Source organism: Dermacentor variabilis, chromosome 3 (assembly GCF_050947875.1).
Source record: "Dermacentor variabilis isolate Ectoservices chromosome 3, ASM5094787v1, whole genome shotgun sequence".
NCBI classification, from domain to species: domain Eukaryota; kingdom Metazoa; phylum Arthropoda; class Arachnida; order Ixodida; family Ixodidae; genus Dermacentor; species Dermacentor variabilis.
The window spans coordinates 231562107-231585827 of record NC_134570.1 but is presented as its reverse complement, the minus strand read 5'-3'; the positions used below and the strand labels follow the sequence as shown (position 1 = coordinate 231585827).

At 47.8% G+C, this 23721-nt stretch overlaps 1 protein-coding gene across 6 annotated transcripts in view; it reads right to left on the bottom strand.

The window, feature by feature from the left end:
* The window catches only part of LOC142576703 (calcium-activated chloride channel regulator 1-like), a 388135-nt gene extending 364878 nt beyond the window's left edge, over nt 1-23257 (bottom strand). For all 6 annotated transcript variants that reach the window (XM_075686951.1, XM_075686954.1, XM_075686953.1 and 3 more), the window contains exon 1: nt 22780-23257. In XM_075686951.1, coding sequence (XP_075543066.1) covers nt 22780-23034 — 255 coding nt within the window. In that variant the 5' untranslated portion in view covers nt 23035-23257. The remainder of the gene's footprint in view (nt 1-22779) is intronic.
* Nucleotides 23258-23721: the final 464 nt, after the last annotated feature.

Here is a 23721-nt window from a genome sequence, read left to right as displayed (position 1 = left end):
AGGCGAACTTGCGAACAAAGCGTCTGAAGTAAAAACAGAGGCCGATGAAGGCGCGGAGGTCTTTGAGTGTCTTAGGTTTCGGAAATTTTGCCACAGCGCGAAGTTTTCATGGGTCGGGGCAAATGCCGTCTTGTGATAAGACGTGACCTAGAATCATGAGCTTGCGCGGCGAACTGGCACTTTTTCAGGTTCAGTTGCAGGCCTGCGTTGGTCAAGGACGTCAACACTTGCCTAAGGCTAAGAAGATGGGTGCTGAAATCAGGGGCGAACACAACGATGTCTTCGAGGTAGCACAAGCACGTGCTCTATTTTAGGCCACGCAAGATATTGTCCATGATTCGTTCAAACGTAGCAGGTGCATTGCATAGGCCAAATGGCATCACAATAAATTCGTATAAACCATCTGGCGTAATGAATGCAGTTTTAGGGCGATCAAAAGCTGACATTGAGACCTTCCAGTAGCCCGAGCGTAAATCCAACGAATAGAAGAATTTAGCGCCCTGCAAGCTGTCCAGAGCGTCGTGAATGCGTGGTAGAGGGTAGACGTCTTTTCGAGTTCTCCTATTAAGACGGCGATAATCGACGCAGAACCGAGTGGAACCATCTTTTTTTGACGATGACCACCGGTGATGCCCACGGGCTATTGGAAGGTCGAATGACGCCGCACTGGAGCATGTCGTCCACGTGCTCACTGATCACCTAACGCTCCTTGGCGGATACGCGGTACGGGCGCTGCCGCAATGGAGCGTTGGAGCCAGTGTCGATGGGGTGGCTGACGGTTGACGAGCGACACAGAGAAGGCTGAGCAACATCAAAAAAATTACCGACGATTACGTTACTTCCTAATGCGAAATTTGAGCGCAGCAAATAAGCTGTTTCACCTTTTCGATAGATTGAGGCAAAGAAATCGAGCAACACATGTATGCGCTATCACAGAATTTTTTTTTTATTTTTCACACGTATTCCTTTAACAAAGACTCCACTAACAGTTCTTGACAGTCATGAAGGAAGCTTTGTGGTCGGAGAAATAGACTGATATATGTTCGACTTGGTACACCAATGCTTGATTCTCAAAGACGAGATCTATACAAGTGCCTCGCGAGGTTGTCACAGCCGTGGGACGCGTTACGAGCGAGAGGAACAGGATGTTCTCCCGCATAAGTGTTAGGAAATTGCTGTTTGTCTTTATGTCAAGCCGCCACCGATCTGGCTCTCTGATTGCCACCGCACAGGGCGAACGGCAGCGGCAATTTCGGCTCGGGCGGTGCACATATACAGATCCGCCGCCACCGATCTGGCTCTCTGATTGCCACCGCACAGGGGTTGCATTGGAGGAGGAGCGAAGAAAGGAATTAAGTTCAAGCCGGCGCTTTGACAACCGGCGACTCGCAGGAAGAGGGGGGAGGGGGGCGGCGTGTACACCCAGCGCCAAACGATGGGGGCAGAAGCGCGCGCAGCAAGCGGACAACACGATAAAGGGAGGAGGGAAGAGATAGCAGCGACTGACTGATGCAACTGAAGAGCACCCTATCCGCCACACAAGAACAGGGGGGGGGGGACCCTTTCCTCCTCTTTCTGCATGGCGGCGACGGTGTTCTATGCAGTCACGTTATCTTGACTCTCTAGCGGCGACAGCGGCATCCAGCGGTATCAGTCGGTCGCTGCTAGCGCTGGGGGGATGAAAGGGGGGCGGAGCTGGTTACGAGGCCGACGACAACGCCGACGACGACGCGAAACCCAGGAACGGACGCCAAAGAGCTGCGCTCCAAAACAGAGCGGAACTGGGCAAGCAGGTGAAGAAGCTGGGAGCGCTGCTCGGAAGTAAGGTCATCGGCAATGAAAGGTGTGAATAAGTCAGGTGATGGCGGAGCAGAAGTGGAAAGTGCACAGAAGTTTGTGAGCTCTGCATACGAAGCATCCGGCACGTCAGTTATAAACATGTCACCAAGAGGCTGAACATGGCCAAGTGCTTCGCCGCAAAGAGCCATCAGGGCTGTAGGAAGCGGATTGCAGGTAACGATGGCACTGAAACCGGCTGAAATGTCAAGCGTGGCGAAAGGGAGGGGAACGTCTTTGCGGGTCACGAAGAGTTCTGAAGGAATGAAGAGGACAGCGCCACAGAAGACGGGTACAACGGCAGACGAGTACGGCGGTATGGCGATGTCTTCTCGAAGAACTAGCTTAGCGGGAAGAGAACTGGCGCCGACAAGGGGCACGTCACACAGAGGCGATAACTCGACTTCAGCACGTGCACAATTGATTACGGCGTTATTTCGCGAAAGAAAGTCCCACCGATGTATCCCGAGCAGTACTGCAGAACTACAAACTCCACAATGTAGAGAACGCCCTGAATAACAACTCTAGCTGTGCGTGCTGCTGAAGGCTGAACTGGCTTGGCGCTTCCTGTGCGAAGAGAAAACCAGGAAAGTGGCGTCGTAACTTTTCGTAAAGTGCGGGAGAGGCGTTCGTTTAGGAGAGACACGGCTGTTCCAGTATCAGTTAGCGCAACGGTAGGGACGCCATCAACAGTACGGTCGACAACGTTCGAAGGCGACAATGGAGGACTTGTACAGATCGATGGCGACGCAGTTCCTGCCTCCTCAACTGCGGCGCTTAGTTTTCCTCTTGCGTGGGTAAAGGTTGCCGACGCATGGTGGACAACGAGCGGCGACGTGGGGAACGTAAACGACGTGTAAGGACCGGGTGCTCGGCTGGTAGCCTGTTCGACTGCCGACTAAAATAAGTGTCGTGGAAAGGCTGCACGTCGGCGTAGGGAGCCGACTGCACCAACTCCTCAGAGTGCCGCATGCGGTGGGGGCAGAGTCGTGCGACATGGCCGGGAATGCCACAGGCATAACATATGGGCCTGTTGTCTTGCGTGCGCCAAGGATTAGTAAAGGCAGGAGCAGGCCAATCAACGGGATGATGAATGAATGGTAGCGGCCGAGGATGTAGAGCAACGAGTGGTTGACGAGGAGGCTGCGCGGCGACGGATGCGTAAGTAGGTGGCGCGGCGAGAGGGTACTGCTGGTGCTGCATTGGTAGAGCCTCAGCAACTTGGTCTTCAATAACCTGCCGGAGATTAGGAGCAAGCTGTGTAGGAGGCTGTTGCGGCAGCGGCTGCTATTGGGGTAGCTCAGCGAAGGGTAGCAGAGAAAGCTGACGTGCAACTTCCTCCCGCACGAAAGATTGGATTTGTGTGAGCAAGGGCGAGCGATCAGAGAAGGCTGTCATGGAAGAGAGGGCCTCGTCAGCCACTCAGGGGCGCCTGGTCAAATTGCGCTGCCTCTCAACTCGTCGTAGCTACGGCACAAGTTTATGAACTCTGCTACGGTGCGCGGCCTCTTGGCGATCAACATTTGCAAAATGTCATCGGCGATGTTCTTAAAGATGTGCTTCAATTTGTCATTTTCGGGCATAGAAGCATCCACACATTTGCATAGCTCGAGAACCTCTTCGATATAACAGGTGAATGTTTCACCGGGTTGTTGCGCTCGCTCTCGTAAGCGCTGCTCGGCGCGTAACTTGTGGCCGGCAGGGCGACCGAAAACTGCAGCGAAACTGGTCTTAAACGCGGACCAGGACTGAAAATCGGCTTCGTGATTTTAAACCACAGGTGAGCCATTCCCGCAAGGTAGAATATGACGGCATTTAACTTGGCGGTATCATCACATCGATTGTGCAAGCTCACCCGTTTGTACGCGGACAACCAGTCATTGACGTCCTGTTCATCCGTACCGCTGAAAACCACTGGACGTCGTTGCGGGACAGCGCCAGAGCAGGCAACGGGGGGTGGCGGCGACGTCGGCTGGGGAGAGTCAGGCATGACGGGAGGCCGAGTCCGAGACCGGAGTTCCAGGGTGCAGATGTTCTTGAATACCCCGCACCTTCCAGCAATTGTAATGGGTGTACTGAACAGTTCCGAGGGTAACGTCTGTTCGTAACCGAGAAGGTAGGTGATGCAGAGCAAGAAGAGCTGGTTGCCCGAACGGCTCGCACTAGTGCGACGCACTGGCGATCTGGCTGGCCCACTAGTTGCACAGCAGGCATGGAATAGACGATCTGGCTGGCCCTGTTCTTGTGCTTTTCTTCTTCATTACAATACAAAAACACAAGGGGCCGAAAATGCTGCCCTGTGGTACTCTTGCGATAAGTGGTTTCAAATGGGATGCGTAGCTGTTTATAACTACGCGTTGCATGCGGTGTTGGAGATACGATTCTATTAACTTCAAAAAAATGCCTCGATAACCATATTAGTTAAATTTTTCTAGTAGGCTAGCATGATTTATGCAGTCGAACGCCTTTGAGTAGTCAACAAAAATACCCAATGTACATAGCTGACGTTCGAAAGAATGTAATATAATTTTCTTTTGTGTTAGAAGGGGAGTTTCAGTAGATTGACCTCTCGTAAATCCAAATTGCATGTTTGTTATTAATTTATGCTTAGTTGTACAGGATGTAATGCGGCTGTGAATTAATTTTTCCAGAGGTTTTGAAAAAAGTGGCAAGACGGATATTGGTCTATAGTTAGTTAAATCGTTTTTATCGCCGCCCTTGTGTAACACTATAATTTAGCAACCTGGAGGCGTTTTCGAAAAGTATAATCAGATAAAACAAGATTATAAATGTGTGTCAAAGCCGGAGAAATTGCATCTAGTACCAACTTAGCAGGCCCAATTTGAAAACTATCGGCACCGCAACATTTAGTATTTCTGATAGATAAGGAAGTGTCAATTATTTCCCTACCTGTCGTAGGAGTCAAAAATGCAGATTGGCTGGTCCTTGTACTTAGATATTGCGAACAATTTGGATCGTGAGAACTCTTTGCTAAATTGGTAAAATACTTTTTGAAACATTCGGCTAGTTCCTTTTCTTATATTGCATTGCCATTAATTGTAATTTCTCTAATAGTCTCATTACTACTGTTTCGTTCAAGAACTCTGTTAATACGCTTCCAAACAATATGTCTTTTTCATAACGTTAACATTAAATAAATTTTGTAAGCACATCCTTTTGTCAAGTGCAGCAGACTGTTTACTTCATTCCTTTGAACCCTAAATTGACGCAAGGTTTCTTCAGACCGGGCGTTGAAATAAAGTCATGAAATAGCATATTTTTTGCGTATTTCTTTTAAACACTGTTTCGTAACCCATGGCTTTCTATATTTACGCGCAGGTTTCAATACCTTGTACCTGAAACATTTTTCGCAAGCAGATTTAAACTTTTCGTGAAAATACTCGCAAGCTGTCCCGGGGTCTGTAATAAGCAGCAGAGGTGATCAGTCAGGGAGCAATATTTCATTGCGAAAATTGTTTAAACTACGTGCATTAATGTTCCGTACAGTCAAATGAATGTCATTCGTGGTTCCAATAGATGTGTTATGTTTAAAAAACAAAAAATGGGAGGTGATCGCTGATGCAAGTGCCTACAAAAGCGGATGAGAGATTTGTATCTTCAATGTTTGTTATGAAGACGTCTATTAGCGTACTTGAGTCAGCTGAAATATTAGTGGCAGAGTTTACTACATTCGCAAAACCATTATATTCAAGTGTCCTATAAAATTCATCACGTGGTTTAGAAGTCTTCAACAAGTCAAAGTTTATATCACCTGTCATAATGAACTTGAAACCATTATCGTTAATCCAGCTTAGGTACTCATCTATAAAGGACAGAAAGCTTGGTATGTTTGTGCCTGGCGGTCTGTATACAACACAATATACATTATAATTGCATTTAATTGAAAGAACTTCATAATCAATAGCAACAAAGGAAAACGACTCAATCAGTTGGCACTGCAGCGTGTTTTTTACCAACAAGATAACACCTCCTCCTCTGCGAGAGGGTCGATTTACAAAGAGTGATTTATAACCGGGCAACCTAAGCACATTTATTTCCTTGTTATACCAAGTTTTACTTATCATCAGCACATCTGGAGTGAAACCAAACGAGGCAGTAAGCGCAACAATTTGGTCTTTCTTATTTCTGGCTGATTGTGCGCTAATGTTGTGGGTGAAAGATATTCAATTCTTGTTTTTTGCGTATAAGTTACCTACTTCGCGAGGGGAGAGAAAAGTAGGAGAAGAGGTGTTTGTAGGTACGACGTCGTCGGAAGAAAACATTATTTTCCTAGTCGATCTTATCAAGATCCGAGATGCAAGCTGTACGCATTGCTCGGGAAGACTCAGTTTTTCTTGCGAAAACTTTGCCGTCCCTTGTCCATGCAAAACGCCAATTTTTTTCTTTCTTTTTCGCGATTGTCATGCCCAGCAGCTTCTTTATGGTTTCTCCATTACGGCCGTTTTCGAATATGTGGAGCCCCAGTGTTCTCAGGCTCTCTATCATCTGTATCCCGGTGGCTTCTACTGTGACCACTATAGCCGGCCTTTCATTAAAGGGAAGCTGAAGAGTCTGTCGAATTCAATAAGACGCTCATATACGGATGCGGGAACCTTATAAACCATGTAGGCAAAATTGTGTTTTTTTTTTCAATTAGGAGCGACGTAATCGTCGGTTAAAATTGCGCTGTAGCTCCGCCCCCCGTCGAATGCCGCGCGCTGCTGCTGATGCTGACGATGCGAGCGGAGACCGGAAACCGCGGTGTTGTGACGTGAACACTAGTGTTGCGTTCCTTCGCAGCCTCCGCCACCGTGCTTGACCGTGCTTGTTTCTGCGTGCGTACCATTGTAATCTGCTTCGATCGACCCTGCATTCCTTTGTTGGTGCGTCTGCGTGTATGTAGAGTTGTCGTATACGGCCAGCCCTGCAATTAGGCCTGCGCAGTTGCTGTATATGGCCACAGAATGAGAGAGGACTGCTTGCCACTAGCAGGCTTTCTAAATGCAGCGCGAAAAGATCGGAGCAATGAAAACAAAGACGGCACGAGTGCAGACTGACTGATGATAACTGGTGTTGGAAGGCCTTATGAATACACGAACGCGCCCAAATCTGGATTTTGATTTACTGCGAGCTCCTTCGTGTTAGCACGCTGAACGGAAGGTGCATGTTTATCTCCCGCCCTTGGAGCAGGTTTCGTCGCAAAGCGCCGCGAATTTTCTATTTGCACGAGTTGTATGTAAAACAGCCTGCATGCAGCTACCAAAACGCAGTGCAAATGTAGAGTTTGCATGTGCTGGAAAGCCGGCGCACGCCAGGACGCTACGCTCCCCCCTTCTCTCACGCACAGCGAGAAACCGACCGTCTCACGTAGCCGACGGAATTCGCCGCCTTTACGACTTCGGTTACGAGTAGTGTGCGGATGGCGCACAGATGAAGGTAACTACACGTACTGCATGAACCGGGAAGCTTTTCACGCGTTTAAACCGTCTTTGTAGATTGCCGAAAGCTTTGGACAGCGCACAAATGCCGACGATCGCATCCCCGCTTACGTTCCACGAGGAGGCATGCAGGAACACAACACTACAGTTGTTTGACCGGAAACGAGCTCACTAGATCGGCGAAAGATCGGCGAGTTCACTAGATCGTTTTCCAAAAAAACATACTCACCAAAGAGCATTTCCAACACGAGGAGATCCCAAGACTGCGCTTTCGTTCGCGTTGAAAGCACTGCTCGCACCAGCATCGTTTGCTTCTTCGAGAGGCCGGCTCTTCGCAATCGGCTCGTACATGTAGGGAGTAACGCCGAACTCCTCAGAAAAACGCAGTCTCTCTAAATTTTCCATTACCGTCTCAGAAAAACAGCACCAAACTACCTGGCACCGCGCTTCATGTGTAGCGACAGCGGTCGGTTCGGACGAACAATAAGTGTTGACGTCAGGAGGCGCCCGACCAATCACAGGCGGAAACGAGACGCGCGAACTGGGCGTGTCCGCTGCTGCACTTTTCGCCGAAATAAAATATATTTGCGCTTTCTTTCGCTCAATTTCGATACGATATTCGAATTCGGAGGGTTGGAAACCATTATGTACAGATGTTCACTCATTTTTTCTGGAAAAACTTTCAGCTTCCCTTTAATGCATTTTCGACCCCTTCATGTGGGTATATAGAGCAGAAGTTCTAATTTTCCGAGGAGCCTCTCAGTCCCTTGTCACTGATGTAGTCTCACGACCGTGTTTACTGCTGTTTGGAGAATCTTTTCGACATGCCCATCGTTTCCAGCCGCTACCCAGAGGGTGATGACCACGTATAGGCTGTGTCCATCTTTACGCGTCTCGCAGGAAACCGATCATTGCCATGTTGAATAGAAAGGGAGATAGGACTTAACTCTGCGGAGTACCCTATGCCTAGTTTGAGCGGCTCAGATTTGGTTTCTCCAATTATGGTATTTACCATACGACCCGTGAAAAAGTGTTTGATGTACGCGTATGGTTTACTTCGTATATCCAGCTCTTGGAGATATTATAGTATTGCCGTGTGCGTGACAGATTCAAAGGCCTTAATTTCTTAGATTGAGCCCTAGTATCGCCTTTGTGTTTAGAGTTTTTACACCGGCTTCTATAATGTGAAGTTTCAGTTGAAGTATATTACCGTGCGTTAATAACTTGGGTCGGCATCGAATCATGATAAGTGGGTAAAGTCCTTTATCATCCATGTGTCTCGTGAACCGTGTGAGAATCACATGTTCAATGAGTGTACCGATGCAGGATGTTAGCGATATGGGCCTTAAGTTCGTCAGCTGTAGTTTCTTTCCAGGCTTCGGTATAAAGGTGATTCGGACTGCTCTTCATTCACTTGGAATGCAGTCCGTGAGAAGTCGGATGGATCCATCGTCGAGGTTCCTGAGTGTTTTCTTGTTTATCCCATCAGGTCATGGTGCACATTTCGGATTGAGCCTGGTAAGTTCAGGTTTGACTTCAGGGGGATATTGAGATCAGGATTCTGGTTACCGATGTGATCCGGTAGTCCATCTCTATCCGCATCTCCAAAGTGTATCTTTTGTAGCTCTCGAAAGAGCTCTGTTTATGTACCTTCGGAGCTGTGTATACGCTTCTATTGATTGTACCTTTGCACAGTTTTTCTACTCTCAGGGTCCACGAGGCATCGGAGAATGTTCCAGGTCTTGGAAATTCCCATCAGCCTTTCCACCAAGGGGCTTGTGACTTCCTAATTTTGTTGGACCAACTTATTTGCATAGATGTCTATTTGCTTGTCTAATTCCACAATTCTCTTCCTTAATTTCCTATTACGTTTTTGCTTTTTCCACCTTTTGCGCATACTGTCTTTCGCTTCCAACATGTGCAATAATCTGCTATCCATCTTCTTTATCCCTGCCTCCACTGGAAGAGTTTTGGTAGCTCGCTGAACACTTTCTTGTAGTTTCTCTGCCCATTTCTCGATGTCCGTTATAGTGTCTTCCGCATCATCCTGTGGTGTTTTGCGGAAAGAGTTCCATTCTACACGTTTCAGTTATCTACCACTCTTTGTCCTTGGGCCTGCTTGTGCCGTTGTGACGACGATGTAGTTTTTACTACCTAAACTTTCCTGCATGTTTGTCGCTTGAGAATCTTCTACATTCTTTGTACATCTGAGACCTGGTGTCGTGCCGCTTTTACGCTGTTTGCTATTGTGGTGGAAACACACTGAGGTTCAGTTATGAGCGTTAGTCCTTCCGGCTAAGTTTCTGCCCATAGACTTCGACCCTTAATTTTCTCTATGCTGTATCCTCAAGCCGCGCGTGGCACGTTAATCTCGTGGACCATGACTAGCGCCAGTTGTCCGCTACAGTCAACGCTTTGCGGAAGAATGCACCGAATTTTGCCTCGTGTATGTGTGGACTGTATATCGTAAGAATAAATAGACTTCCCTCTTCTTTAACGGAAGAGATTGTTTCAATCAGGACGTCGTCTATGCCGCGCATTCCGGTATCGTGCACGACAGCCGAGTGGTTTCTGTGTATCAGCGCCGTGATGGTTACCTTGTCGCCGGAAGCTTTAGATTTATACCCCGATAACTCGGCCATCCCCCCGTTTTCCTGCAGGGTGATGATATCTGGTGTCTTCTTGCTTGTTACGAACTGCTGCATGTTTCCTCGCTGGCGACGATACCCGCAGCAATTCGATTGCCAAATCTCGCATTGGTTACGCGGCGCCATGTTGATTTATCTGTTCTTTCCCGGTGGCCTTGCTATTTTCTACCGCATTCAGTCTGCTATGCGGTTTGCTTTTAACCGGTCTCACGCCTGCCGGACTGATATCCTGTAAGGCGGCTTATTACCAAGCCAGAACGTTGCGCGATACACAGGCAGGTCTGTTGATCGCGCGTCAGGCACCGAGCGCGCGAGCTCTGTTTGCGAGCGAGGCGTTGACGATGGGCCTGACGCACACGCCTGTATTCTTCGCTACAATTTCCCCCCGCAGAAGAGAGCTCCATCCTAGCGGCTCAAGGGGAGGAGAGCACGACCGGGTCGTAGTAAGGTTTGAGTCGCTGCACGTGCACCGTCTCACTTCCACGGCGCCTTAAGTCAGCGGACAGCCTGAGGCGCTCGACAAGGTAGTTGACAGAAGACGTCTGTTGCACGACGAGGTAGAGACCGTGGTACTTGGCTAGGAGTTCGGAGGAAAGACCGGGGGTGGTGGAAGGTATCCAGAGCCAGACTAAAGTTTGGCAGGCGTGAACTTGTGGGTCTGTCAGCATCGTGACGAAACTTTTGCTGACATTGGTCTTCAGTCGTAAAAGAGTGGGCTAGCTGGTGGCATTCCTCGGCGTATCTGGAAGCTTCAGAAAGTGGCATTCACTTCGATGATTCAGGTCGGCAGCGGAGAATCGTGTCGAAGGTACAAGAAGGTTCACGGCCACATACTACGAAGAATGGGGAAAAGTCTTTCGTTGCCTGTGAGGGGGTGTTTTATGCGTAGGTCGAGAGGGGCATGGGATTGGCTGCAAGGAACCCCAAGGACGGCGAGCAGGAGACTTCCGGCGGTGGCATACTGAACCCAGCGTGGGCGCATTGTGGCTCTGCAGGGAAAGCGGAGCGTGGAGGTGGCGAGGGACGACGAACAACCACATGCGACCGTTTGAAGCGTAGTTGCGGCGATAGAGCATTCCACCCCGTACCGGAAATTGAGAATGTTGACGGCGGGGAACACGGGAAGGGCGAGTCGCAGGGGAGTCACATAGGCAATCCAAAAGAGCCGCAATCCGCGAGTGTTTGCGTTGCTCCGCAGCCATATCGATGAGCACTGATGACGAAAACACCGAGTCGATCGTAGAAAGGCAAGTCGTGTCACTTGACGGCGGGTAGTGAAAGAGAGCGTCCGTGTCGGCGTGTTTGCGGCCAGACCGATAGAAAACGCGCATGTCAGTCTTATAACCGGAAAGCCAGCGGGCGAGGCGGCCTGATGGGTCTTTCAATGTCAACAACCAATATAGGGCGTGATGATCAGTAACGACATCGAAGGTACGGCAGTGCAGGTATAGTAGAAATTTTCCATGGGCCTAAATGATAGCAAAGCACTCCTTCACAGTTACGGAGTAATTAGATTCTGCCTTGGTTAGTACCCTGCTGGCGTCGGCTGTGACGTATTCGCCGTATACACTTTTGCGCTGAGCGAGCACAGCTCCAAGTCCAGCGTCGCTGGCATCTGTGTTAACTTCTGTGGTAGCCATGGGGACAAATGGCGCAGGACGGGGGGTGATGTGAGCACACGGCGCAATGTTGTAAACGCGTCGTTACAAGTTGGCCACAAGGCAGAAAGGCCGGTGTTGACTCGCAGAAGTTGGGTTAACGGAGAAATGATAGAAGCAAGGTTCCTGATGAAACGACGAAACATGAGCAGAGCCCGATGACGCTTCGAAGTTCCTGCAGCATCGTTGGTTTCGGGAAATCGGTGACAGCGCGCAGATTAGAAGGATCGGGTAAAATGCCGTCTTTGAAAACCACGTGTCCGAGTATCGTTAGTTGCTTGACTCGAAAACGGCATTCCTTCATATTGAATTGGAGGCTTGCGTTATTTCAGCACTGCCAGACCTGCTCGAGACAGTACAGGTGCGAGGAAAAGCCAGGAGAAAAAAAACACGCATCAAGGTAAAATAACACGTCTTCCATTTCAGACAACAGTGGAGATTGTCCATCCTCAGTTCAATCTAGCAGGAGCATTGAAAAGCCAAATGGCATAACGTTATATTCATACAGGCCATCTGGTCTTACAAAAAATGTTTTTGTGCAATCCTCTGGTGACATGGGCACTTGCCAATAGCCGGAATGTAAGTCGACTAACCGCGATTGCGAGAGCGATCGTAAAATGGCGCACGGTTGAAATAACTAAACATTTGTGGGCATTGGTATCGCGATCACAGCACGTGCAACACCAGATGTTGCAGGTGATGGTTGGCTGGCGGCGCCGCTGAATTTTCCCTAGCGTTTCTTTCATACAATGCCATGCACGTTCGCTTCTGGTAATGACGAAACTGTCGGGCGACTTGTGACACGTTGTTGGGTGTATGCTAGCTTCATTGTGAGGTCAAGCTTACGTCTCAGCTATCTGTTATACCCGATACTTTTGCGCGCTACTCATTAGTGTCGCACGCTGTCATATTTTTATTATAATGGAACGTATGGCACCGTTGACTATTAGTTAAATTTCTGTCATGCGACTGCGCTAGTTAAATGTGTCGCTTAAGCTTCGTCTGCTCTTTGAGATTTCCATTGCGTAACCGCGCGACTGCGAGAGCAATCGTAAAACAATGTAAGGTTTGCATCGCTTAACTTTTGTAGGTATTTGTATCACGATCCCAGTGCTTTCCGCACGTGATGGTTGGTCGGTCAAGCTGCTGAATGCTCACGTTACTTTTGGGATGGTATATTGGTCGTGCCGAAAAATGTCGTACACTTGAGTTTCTGGAAATAACCAAACTCTTAAACGATTGTAAGAATGCTGCTTATTTACACGTCTTCAGGTGCATGATAGTACGATGATGAGGTCAAGCTTACATCTCAGTTGTCTGTAATGATCGAAAAGTTTACGCTTTTAATTAGACTATTGCTTCTTCGCACGTTTTCGTATTTTTGGTAGGGAAGTCCCGACCAAGGCACCCGCATATTGATGGGACCGAAATGCGAAAACACAGGTTTGCTTAGACTCAGGTGCGCGTTAAGAACCCCAGGTGGTCCAAATTATTTCGGAGTCCCACACTATGGCGTGCCTCGCAATCAGACAGTAGGTCTGGCACGTAAAACCCAATAATTATTTTTTACTAATGAAGAAAGTTTGCCTCTGTTGAGTGTTAATGAAATTTCTGTCAGGTGATTTACCACGTCAATTAAGCTTCGTCGACCGTTTCAGTTTTCTGTGCCTCACCGCGATTGCAAGAGCAATCGTAAAACCACGGAAAGGCCGCATAAAGGAACTATTGTAGGCATTTGCATTTCAATGGCAGCACCTCTCACACAGGGCGGTTGACCAACTGTGGTACTTTGGTTCTCTTCTACCATTCGCTATCATTTGGACCAGCGTATGCCCTGACATGTGTGCACGACGCGCTGGACAAGATAACGAGACTGTTGCATCCCCATATTGGTATTGTATTCTTAGTGAAGCTACACAGTCGACATTCCCCAGCTTTTTTTTTATTATTGTGATAGAAATTGTAGGGACACTCCTGACAAAATTCTGCTGACGCGGACGTGCGCCGCGGTGAGTTGCGTGGGCGCTGTTCTCGCGCAGCTGCAGTGCCGAAGGCCGCGTAAACTTGGCTCTGGAAACGAATTCTGGTCGTAATTCTGTCGCTGCTGTCTCGCTTCAACACGCCAGCGTTACTACAACGAGTTTACCGTCAGTGAGATGCGTCCATGTTTGACTTTTCGCACGACACCACGTTTGTTAATTAAACATTGTAGCGAAGATTTACTGTAATGCACACTGGCGATGACACATACAGCCGCTTAATTATAGCTGTCTAGTAATTTGCTGTCACGATCACTACTTTGCTTTTCGGGCGAAGGTGCGACATCTTTTACTGCTATCAGTTCGCTTGACAAATCTATACTGAAGTAGAGACTTAGAGAATTCCTTATATTTTTGCACGGAGTTGGAATCATTACAACTTTTTTTACGATGACTGTTGCTCAGGAAGCTTGTATAAAACCACACGAAAGCAAATTCGCTGTCCAAACCGGTAGATTGCTGTCAAAAGTGTTGGTTATCACATGCACATGGAGGATAGCATTTTCGTACATATTTCTAACACGTTGTTCTTGCATACTGTAAGCCATGCTGTGTTATCATCAGCCTGGTGTCACTTTTGGTCCACGTTATTCTTCTTTGATAATCAGCACAGAAACAATTCCACAGAAATATGCTAACTTTCTCAGTACATCTGATCTTTCGGTTCTGCGACCACTGGGACCGATCCTGCAAGATGACTAGCAAATTTTGTAGCATACCCGTGATCTCTTCTGTTTTGCATCTGCAACCATGAATGAAAGGCTGCCCCCAGCGAGTGGTAACTCTCTTATGGGCTGATGTTCCTGTAAACTCTGAGTTAAGTTTTGTCTCTGGGACTGTTCAAACAAGTCTACAGAAATGCTCCACTAAATTTCTTAGTACATGTGAACTGCAATGTAATTGTCAGCGACCGCTGAAGCCAGCCTGCAGCGAGTCTTAGTAAAATGTTTGCTCACCAAGATACCGGTTATCCCTTCAGAAATATTTGTGCGTGCTGCCATGAAAGAACAGCCACGCTCGGCCTCTGGCAACTTTAATCGAGGCTGCCTGATATCCGTGAATTTTTAGAGTTAACTTGTGTTTGCGAGTGACCGCTGAAGCAAGTACACACAAATCCTCTGTTAGCTTTTGGTACAGGTGGCCGATATAATGCATTTTTGTGTCTACGACTGCTGAACCAAGCACGCTGCAAACCTTAGTTGTGTAGCCGCCAAGGTACCTGTGACGGCTTCAGCAATATTTGACTGCCACCACCGGAAGGTCGCATACAGCTTCTCTTTACTTGCTTAGAGGCCTTCGAGCCTGTGAACACTAACGGTGAAATTGTGTCTGTGACTACTCTAGCACAGCAAGTATCTTGTAAGTTCTAGTACCTGTGAAATCAGTTAGGTTGTGTGCTGAAGCAAGTGTCTTGTAACTGTTTCTGTACCTTTGAATTCTCCAGTAATGTTCTCGTCTGCAACCTAAGGAATCGTTTAATAATTTTATTAATGCCCAGTGTATCTATCAAACCTTTAGTACTGTTTCTGTGTGGGACCACTGAAGCAGGCCCGCAGAAAGTGTGGAGTAGCTTCCTTCATGGCTAACACACCTTTGAACTTTCCAGCAAATGATGCGTTTATGTGCCTGCGACCGCTTAAGTGAACCAGCCCACAATAGGCCTACTTACTTCCTTTGTACCCCCCATTTTTTCAGAGGGCTTTTAAAGTTGTTTTACGAGCCGAGGTGCATCTGTAGAATATTAGATCAATTGAAATGACCTCGTCACTACAGGAAAGTGTCAATGTTTGTTCTGGTGACCTTTACCAGAATTTTTTATGGATGCAGAGCGCATTCGGTCTATAAATCGGTGATCATACATAAGCTGTTTGTGGCTATATATGACCACTGAACTAGACTCAAGTAATTTAGTCAATGCCTAATGTAGTTGTGACATCTCTAGCATAACTTATGTTAGCATGTGTAACTACTGAATATGGCTTAGAGAAAGGCTCTGTTAACTTAAGGTTGCTTACACATCTGAACTGTTCAGCAAATTCTTTATTTATGTGCGCGCGACCACGGAAGTGAACATGCAGCAAGTCTCATGATAACTTCCGCAGTGGCCTCACTGTGAATTCTTAAATTTTCTTGCTGCCCAAAGTGCATTCGTAAACAGTTTAATTCATGCGCACTTTTACTAAACCATTGTGCGTCATAAATAACTCCCCCCCCCCCCCATAATAGTCATAAATAACTCATAAAAGATGACGGGGTTTTACGTGCCAATGCCACTTTCTGATTATAAGGCACGACGTAATGGGGGACTGCGGGAATTTGGACCATCTGGGGTTTTTTAACGTGCACCTAAATCTAAGTACACGGGTGTTTTCGCATTTCGCCCCCGTCGAAATGCGGCCGCCGTGGCCGAGATTAGATCCCGTGATCTGGTGCTCAGCAGCCCAACACCATAGCCACTAAGCAACCGCGGCGGGTATAAATAGATAACCCATAATGGCTGATCTTGCATGAAAAAATTATTGAATTTTATTTGTTTGAATTGATGCACTTTACTGGAAACTGCTGAGTGCATTTCAGACTTTAGCTTTTGATCTTCTTGCAACTGTTTTATTGAAATAAATGATGTAGGCTTGCATACGCTACAACGCAGTCACGACCACGCTGGTCGTGACAGCGTGACAAGGACGGCTCCCTTCGTCCGAACTTCCCTAGGAGCAGAAAGGTCGAAGTTCGCCAATAGAGGAGAAGTAATGAGAAGGTGGATAAGCGCAAAAAATGCGTGAGCTTCTCTACGGCCCCATGAGAAAGGCGTATTTTTGTTGAGAAGTTCAGTGAATGGAAGGGCAATGTCAGTGAAATTATTGAGAAAGCGACGGAAGTAAGAGTATAAGCCATAGAAGGAGCAACGTCCTTGGTAGAGGAAGGTATGGGTAAATGCTTCCTGGCGCGAATTTTTTCCTGGTCAGGTCGGATTCCTACATCATTAACAAGGTGACCGAGGACTGTTACTTTGCAGTGATCAAAGTGGCACATGGATGAGTTAATCTGAATGCCGGCGTTGCGTAACTCTTGGAATATGGTGGACAGGTGCCGAATATGGCTGAAGATGCTGAAAAAATAATAACACCCTCCAGGTAACATAAGCAGGTCAACCATATGAAGCCTCGAAGGAGCCAATCCATCATGCGCTCAAATGTGGCTGGCATATTGCAAAGACCGAAGGGCATAACTTTAAATTGGTATAGCCCGTCAGGTGTTACGAATGCGGTCCACTCGCGGCTCATAGAATCTACGGCAACCTTCCAATAGCCACATGTCATTGATGGGCGAAAAATAATTAGCTCCGTGGAGGCAGTCGAGGGCGTGATCTGCAAGGCAAATGATATACGTCCTTCTTAGTGATTTTGTTAAGGCGTCTGTAATCGATTGACAGAGAAACGCCAGGTGCTTGTTTCTTGACAAGCACAACTGGAGATGCCCATAGGACACTCGAGGGTTCTATAATGTCTCTTTCTGCCATCTTGTCAACTGCTTTTTTGTATAATAGCCCATTCAGCATTAGACACGCGATAGGGACGTTGATGATTACGGTTTGCGTCGCCTGTGTCGACTCGAAGCTTGACAACCGTTATCTGGTCAAGTGGGTGGTTGTCGAAGTCAAAAACATCCCAATACGACGTTAACACACGGCAAAGATCGACGGCTATCATTTTGTCGAGCTCACTGGTGGCCAAGCTGATGCTTTAAGGATGACAACGTTACAACGGCAATTCCGGAAGGTAGAACATGGGCGGATAAGCCGAAGCACAGGCCAATAAGCCTCATTTTTGTCAATTCTGACAACCATGTGTGGTATGGTTACATCGTGTGGCAAGACAACGTCAACAATAGGGCATGCAACGTAATCCCCGTCAGCGACAGAATTACAGGGCCCCAAAAGAACATAAGTAGTTGATTGCGGCGGCAGTGGCACTAACTCTACAATACACAGTGGAGTAGGCCTAGCAGCAAGTTTCGGGGACTGCAGACAGTTCAAGTTGAAGGACATCGGTGCCGCAGTCTACAAGGGCTAAATGTGCGGATTAAAGGTCAATGTACAAGATCACGTCGTATGGGCACTGCTCAAGCACAACAAACAGAGCACTTCTCCGATGGCCAGATATAGTGACGCGGGCAGTAAATGTTCCAACAACGCTTCGTGTGCTTCCATCGTCGACTCATACTGCACGTTGCACGACAGGTGTCAGAACTTTCTTCAGCTTCTGACGGCGACTAGGGCTCATCAGGAAGATTTGTGCACTGGCGTCAATAAGGGCCGTAACGGTAACACCGTCGACTTGGACTTCAAGCAAATTAGAGAGGGTAGGGACCGTCAGATGAAGCCGGATAAAAAATGCAGCGTCACCTCCGGACGCTCTACTAGTTAGTTTTCCGGTGCGTAGCGTCTAGGGTTGACTGGCGACGGGAACGGCGGGCTTTCGGCGAAGGGAACCGGTGGGCTTCCGACGAGCGAGATTAGCGGTGGTGGGGTGCTGGTGACCAGCTATACACATTGGTGCGAGTGTCTACATTGGGCGTGTCATTCGGTAGAGAGCGCGACGGTGTTGTACGGGAACAGCCCTCAGGACAAAAGTTCTGCGTGCTCCAGCTAGTCGGCGATGTCCGACGGCTCCAGCAGTGCCGCGCAATATGCCCAACTCCAGAGCACGCGAAACATATTGAGCGATCATCCGGCGTCCTCCACTCGGCGGGATTGCGGTATCGCGAACAAAATGTCTGGTTCCTCGGTGCGACTGGTGGAATTGATGGTGTGACTGGTGTGACTGGTGTAACTGGTGCGATGCGCACGGTGCAGACCGAGGAGAGTCTCAAATTAGCGACCTTCTGTCGAACCACGGCTTGAGTCAAGGAAAACATAGGCTGGTTTGCACTCGAGACATCGGGAACAAGAGAATGATGACGAATGATGCGTGTCAAAGTGTCTGATGCAGGCGATTGTAAAGTCTGTGGCGGTTTTCGCATGATGACGATGCGCCAGTACTGGGGAATCTGCGTGAGTTGCTGGGCGATACGGCAGCATTTTGCTTGTTCGAATCACCAACACGGCAGCACAGTTCCTGAATAACAAGAGGTTGAATGCGTCATCGGCGATACATTTGAGTACGTGCCCGATCTTGTTGGCTTCGGACATGTTACCGCCAACTTTGCGGCAAAGCGCTCGAATATCCTGAATATACGAAATGTATGATTCAGTAGATGACTGCGCGTGGGAGCCAAGTTATTTTTTAGCAGCTAGCTGCATACCCAAGGGCTTGCCGAACAAGTCGTTCAGTTTTTCTTTGCATAGGTGCCGTATGGTGAGATCTTGCTCATGGGTCTGGTACCAGATGTGTACGGTTCCCTTAAAATAAAACACCACATTTGTCATCATGAGGATATCGTCGCACTTGTTCTCTTTGCTGACACCCTCGTACCTTGAAATACAATCATCAACGTCCAGGTCATCTGTGCCACAGCAGGTGCCTGGATCTTTTGGAAGCGATAAGATTACAGACGGTGGAGACGGCTGCGGCGAGGTAAGTTCCAGCGCGGTGGGTACTTCAGTGGCCATCGCCAAGGGGACAACGTGGCGACCGCTTCGGAGTTCCATGCTTGGGTCATGGTGATGAACAGGCAGCGTACCCAGCACTTCCACCAGAAATGTTGCACAAAAAACGTATATTTACGAATATTTACAGGTAACGCAAGCAGCACAGGAGTCAGAGCAGCCAAGATGGCGAGGAGCAACCTATATGTCTTTTTCATCGGTGATAGCTTAATGCAACAGACTTCTTCTGTCTCGAGGCAGTACTTTCGAATGCTTCAGCATCGTGCAGAACTTAGTTCTGTAGCTTCGTTCCTGTTAGCATAAAAAATATAGCTCGCATGTCTATATGTTTTCATTTAATGCAGTTTTATCAAGTTGTATGTAATTTGTTAACTTATCGTAGCAGGGAATTATGTGCACAATGCTTACCTGCACTGTAGACTTCTTTAGCACGCTATGAGATGCGATGGGCTGTATTCCAGGCCTGGCTCCTGCTACTTCAGCTTTTGCATGACAAAAATGTTTGGTCGCCTTATTGGACCGCTCGGCTGGATCTTCAAAATATATGGAGTTCCTTTTCATCATTGCGTCACAAGCCAACACAAAACCAGGCCAAGCTTTCTTAATGGTAATATTAAATGCAGTAGGCCTGCTTCCAGTCTTGGACACACTATGAGGAACGTCTCTATTATGTTAAATAATCAAGTGGGCGTGCTGTGGATATCCTAAATTCCCAACCAAATGTCCCACAAACGTCCTTTGGGCGATTGGTAATACAATGTCCCAGAAGCACCCTACATCCTAACAAAAATGTCCTTGGGACGTACTCGGCATTATCCAACTGTGAAGTTCATGGGACATTCTGTGAACATTAGTTCGCTTGCACGGTACGATCCCATGGACATCCTAGAATGATCCATAGGCTTCTTCCGCGCTGTACCCCGCGCCTCCACCAGTGTCGCGGTACAACGAGGACGGAAGTAAGGAGACGTTCTGTAAGAACAGCAGGACAACCTGTTCAAGCAAACAGAACAGAGACACGCCTTCTCCGTCTTCACCAAATCCCACTGACCCATTAGACGGAGTTTGTTCGTGCCCCCATCGCCGTTGTCGTCTCCATCGTGTACACGCGGCTGTATTTCCTACGATGTTCGAATGACCCGTTTCCGATCTCTGCTGGACACCTGTTGGACGTTGATGGTCCAATGAATCATCAAAGTCATTCATTAGTCCATTCATTAGTACTTACTCAGGCATGTCCTTGAATCAGAGTGAACCAAAATTAAGTGTCCTGTGGTGTCTGACCTTCAGGTTGAGTTAATTAGAATGGTAGACAACGAGCCTTAGTTAGTTTCTGTGAATTGGAGCTTCTGTGAACTTCAGCGAGTTTAACTGCGTCAGAATCATGTGTTATTTTGATTTTCCTTTTTGAACGCACAAACATTGCGTATGGTGATGGGTCCACATGATTCTGAGTTTAATTTGCAACTATAACCGCGATTGTTGACCATTGGAAGCACTAATTTTGAGTGAGGCCATCTAAACGACTTACTAGGGTCTAATCAATCACTAAACTCCAGCCGCCACGCAGATACCACGTAGAACGTGATTAGTGGCGCCTGCTGTCGCAATCGTCTTAGCATCCCTTACTATGGTCGTGAATGGCGCGGTTTAATAATGCCGAGGCTCGGTTTTGCACATCTACGTAAATGTCCAAGAAAGTGGGACAATCAACAGCCGCCGTTGGTGACACGGTAGAGCATCGGACGCGTTATGCAGCAGAATTGTGTTATGGCCTCCCATCGCCGGTCACGCTACATTTACTTACACTTTCATTTCTTTTTATCCGAGCACAAAACCTGTCGCAAGTTCTTGGCTTTTCCTTTTTGGCTTCATTATATGTTGGCCTTCTAAATCTCACTAAAACTCAATCCTTTCAGTTCTCATCATTGGCCTGAGTCCTGTATGATGTTTACATTTTTAAACCACGTGCACCGTCTCCACCTACGCAAACATGCAACGAAGCGCGCACATGCACAGAAACACAGGAACCTGCTTTCCGAGCAGTGCACTCTGCTGATGATATTGCATGCGTACCGGGCTAATGACGCATAGACCAGGAGATTTCTAAAAAAATAAAACCTAGGGTATTACGCCGGGCAAGCATAATATGATGATGAGGCAAGCCATCGTGGAGGACTGCGGAATAATTTTGACCACCTACAGTTATTTAACGGCGTCTTTGCATTTCGGCTCTTATGAAATACGGCCACAACGGCTGAGATTTGATCCCGAGCCTTCGAGCTTAGCAGCGCAACGCCAAAGTCACTACGCCACCACAGCAGGTGACCGGGTGAGTTCGGAGCCTGCCAATTGGAGTAGCGTTATTCTGCAAGTCCCTGAGTTTCGGTCTATCTTTGTTAGTCTCACTAGATGAGTCAGCCTGTCTGAGTCGAGTCTGTCTGAGTCAGCCAGAGACGAGGTGGGTCGGATTTTTGTGAACGTGAGACCGAGCTCGCCAGAGTGGGCCTCATCATTATAACCTGAGTCTGGGTGTGAATTTGAACAAATATACATATTTCTTGAGTCAGTCATGGTTTTGTTAATTTTTCCAGCCTATTAAACCTCGTCACATACTTAAAAGAATTCTACACACAGTACAGACACGAAATCAAGACGACATGTAACGCAAAGCCTTGCAACTCTCGAGTAACATTGCAAACAACATGACCCAACACTTATGTATCTAGGAATCGTACAACCGCGGCGATAGCCCAGTAGTTATGTCGTTGCGTTCCTGGGAGAAAGGCGAAGCTTCCACTGACATTTGATTTATTTCCGTAACGGCATGCGCCTTATCTGCGGAGTTCAAAAGACAAGAAATAATAAACAGGCAACCGTACACAAAATATATAAAGCAGAGACACCGACTAAAAGTACACAAGGCATTTACCCCTCGTCAATATGTGTGCTTCAGATGCTTACCTTACTTTATTTTAACGTGCGCTGCGTGAAAGAAAGTTATATATCTTTGTCAGTCAGTGCTATTCATCCCTCGCTTAGAGATATATGAATGTCGGTGGACTTCAAACGCCTCAATAAACCCTTTCTTTCTTCTTCCATTTGATCCAAAAAGAGCACATAATAACATATAACCTCTGGCTGACAAAAATCAGAATCAGACAGGCTGACTCATCTAGTGAGACTAACAAACGTGGACTCACATCTGCACGGCGCACCACTTATGCTAGATTTCTGTTTGTAATCTGTTTGCAAGATTACTTGTTTTCCAAACGTATCGTTAATACACCTTCCTATTAATAGTTGGCAATTTCGACACACGACATGGGATACTCTAACCATATCAGTGCTGCATTCTACAACTTCGGTTTGGCGTCTCACCTCACAGTGCTTGCACAAAAAAATAAAATTGTAAGATAAGCATAAATGCTCCGCACAGCATCCCGCCGTCTTACATAAATGCCCCGCATAGAATCCAACTGTCATATATAATTTACTAGTAGTGAACATAAGAAAATTTGTCCGCCTTTCTAAGTTTATTTAGCACCTCACCTTGAGCTGCTCGACAAGCTCGGATTCCGCAGGCAGTGCTTCATGAACAGCAACGACAACACCCACGTAGCCGCCATCATCCTGCAGCTCGATCACGGCATTCACCCGGCCATCGGAGTACCAACACTGCAGCAGCAACGACACGAGCAAGAGCGAGCGAATGGAACGGTAGTGATCACACGCGATGCATGGTCCGTTGTCTCGAACGCGGACTCGCCGAGCTTCGAGAACACAGCTTCCACCAGGAGGGCTCATATTGCTACCGCGGTTGGTGGCACACTTAAAGCCACTTTCGAAGGAGCATATCAGAGGTGCCACGGAAAGGGACAGCCAAAGCAGCCGACGAAACGTAGTGGTTGCTCACACTGATCCACGCGTACGGACGCTGTCGCGCGCTAGAATCACACTTATGCCCAACGCCTTTCGTCGACCACACCCTGCGGTGACAAGCAATGACGGCCGGCGGTCGGTGCGCGCGCCCTTCGCGTCTCCGGGGAGACAGGTCACAGCTGCTGATAGAGCGTCGGCAAACACGGCGCTGGATCTCGCGGACGCTCCGAGAGCGGCTCGTTAGCGCAGTCCATACCGCCATACTACGACACGCGATAATGGCTTCATACCGCTGCATAGCTCCCATCCTTTTGGCGGTATGGAAGCAGCCGACTACTCGTTTAATTGCACGCTGTCAAGTTGTCTTAACACATTGAGGCGAATCACGTGTGTTTGTAAAAGCAATGAACCGCTGGCAAGGAATTTTCCTATGAAAGGCTGCACTCTAAGAAAAGTTTACACCCTTTGGAGTGCCCCTTCTGCCACACAACGACAATCGTAATCTGCCTTGATGCGTTTCCTTTCTTTAACGCTGCAAGCCCGGTACTTTCCAGTAATGAACGACATGCGCGTTATCAGCATGACAGCATTCCCGACAGGAAAGCAGCGAGC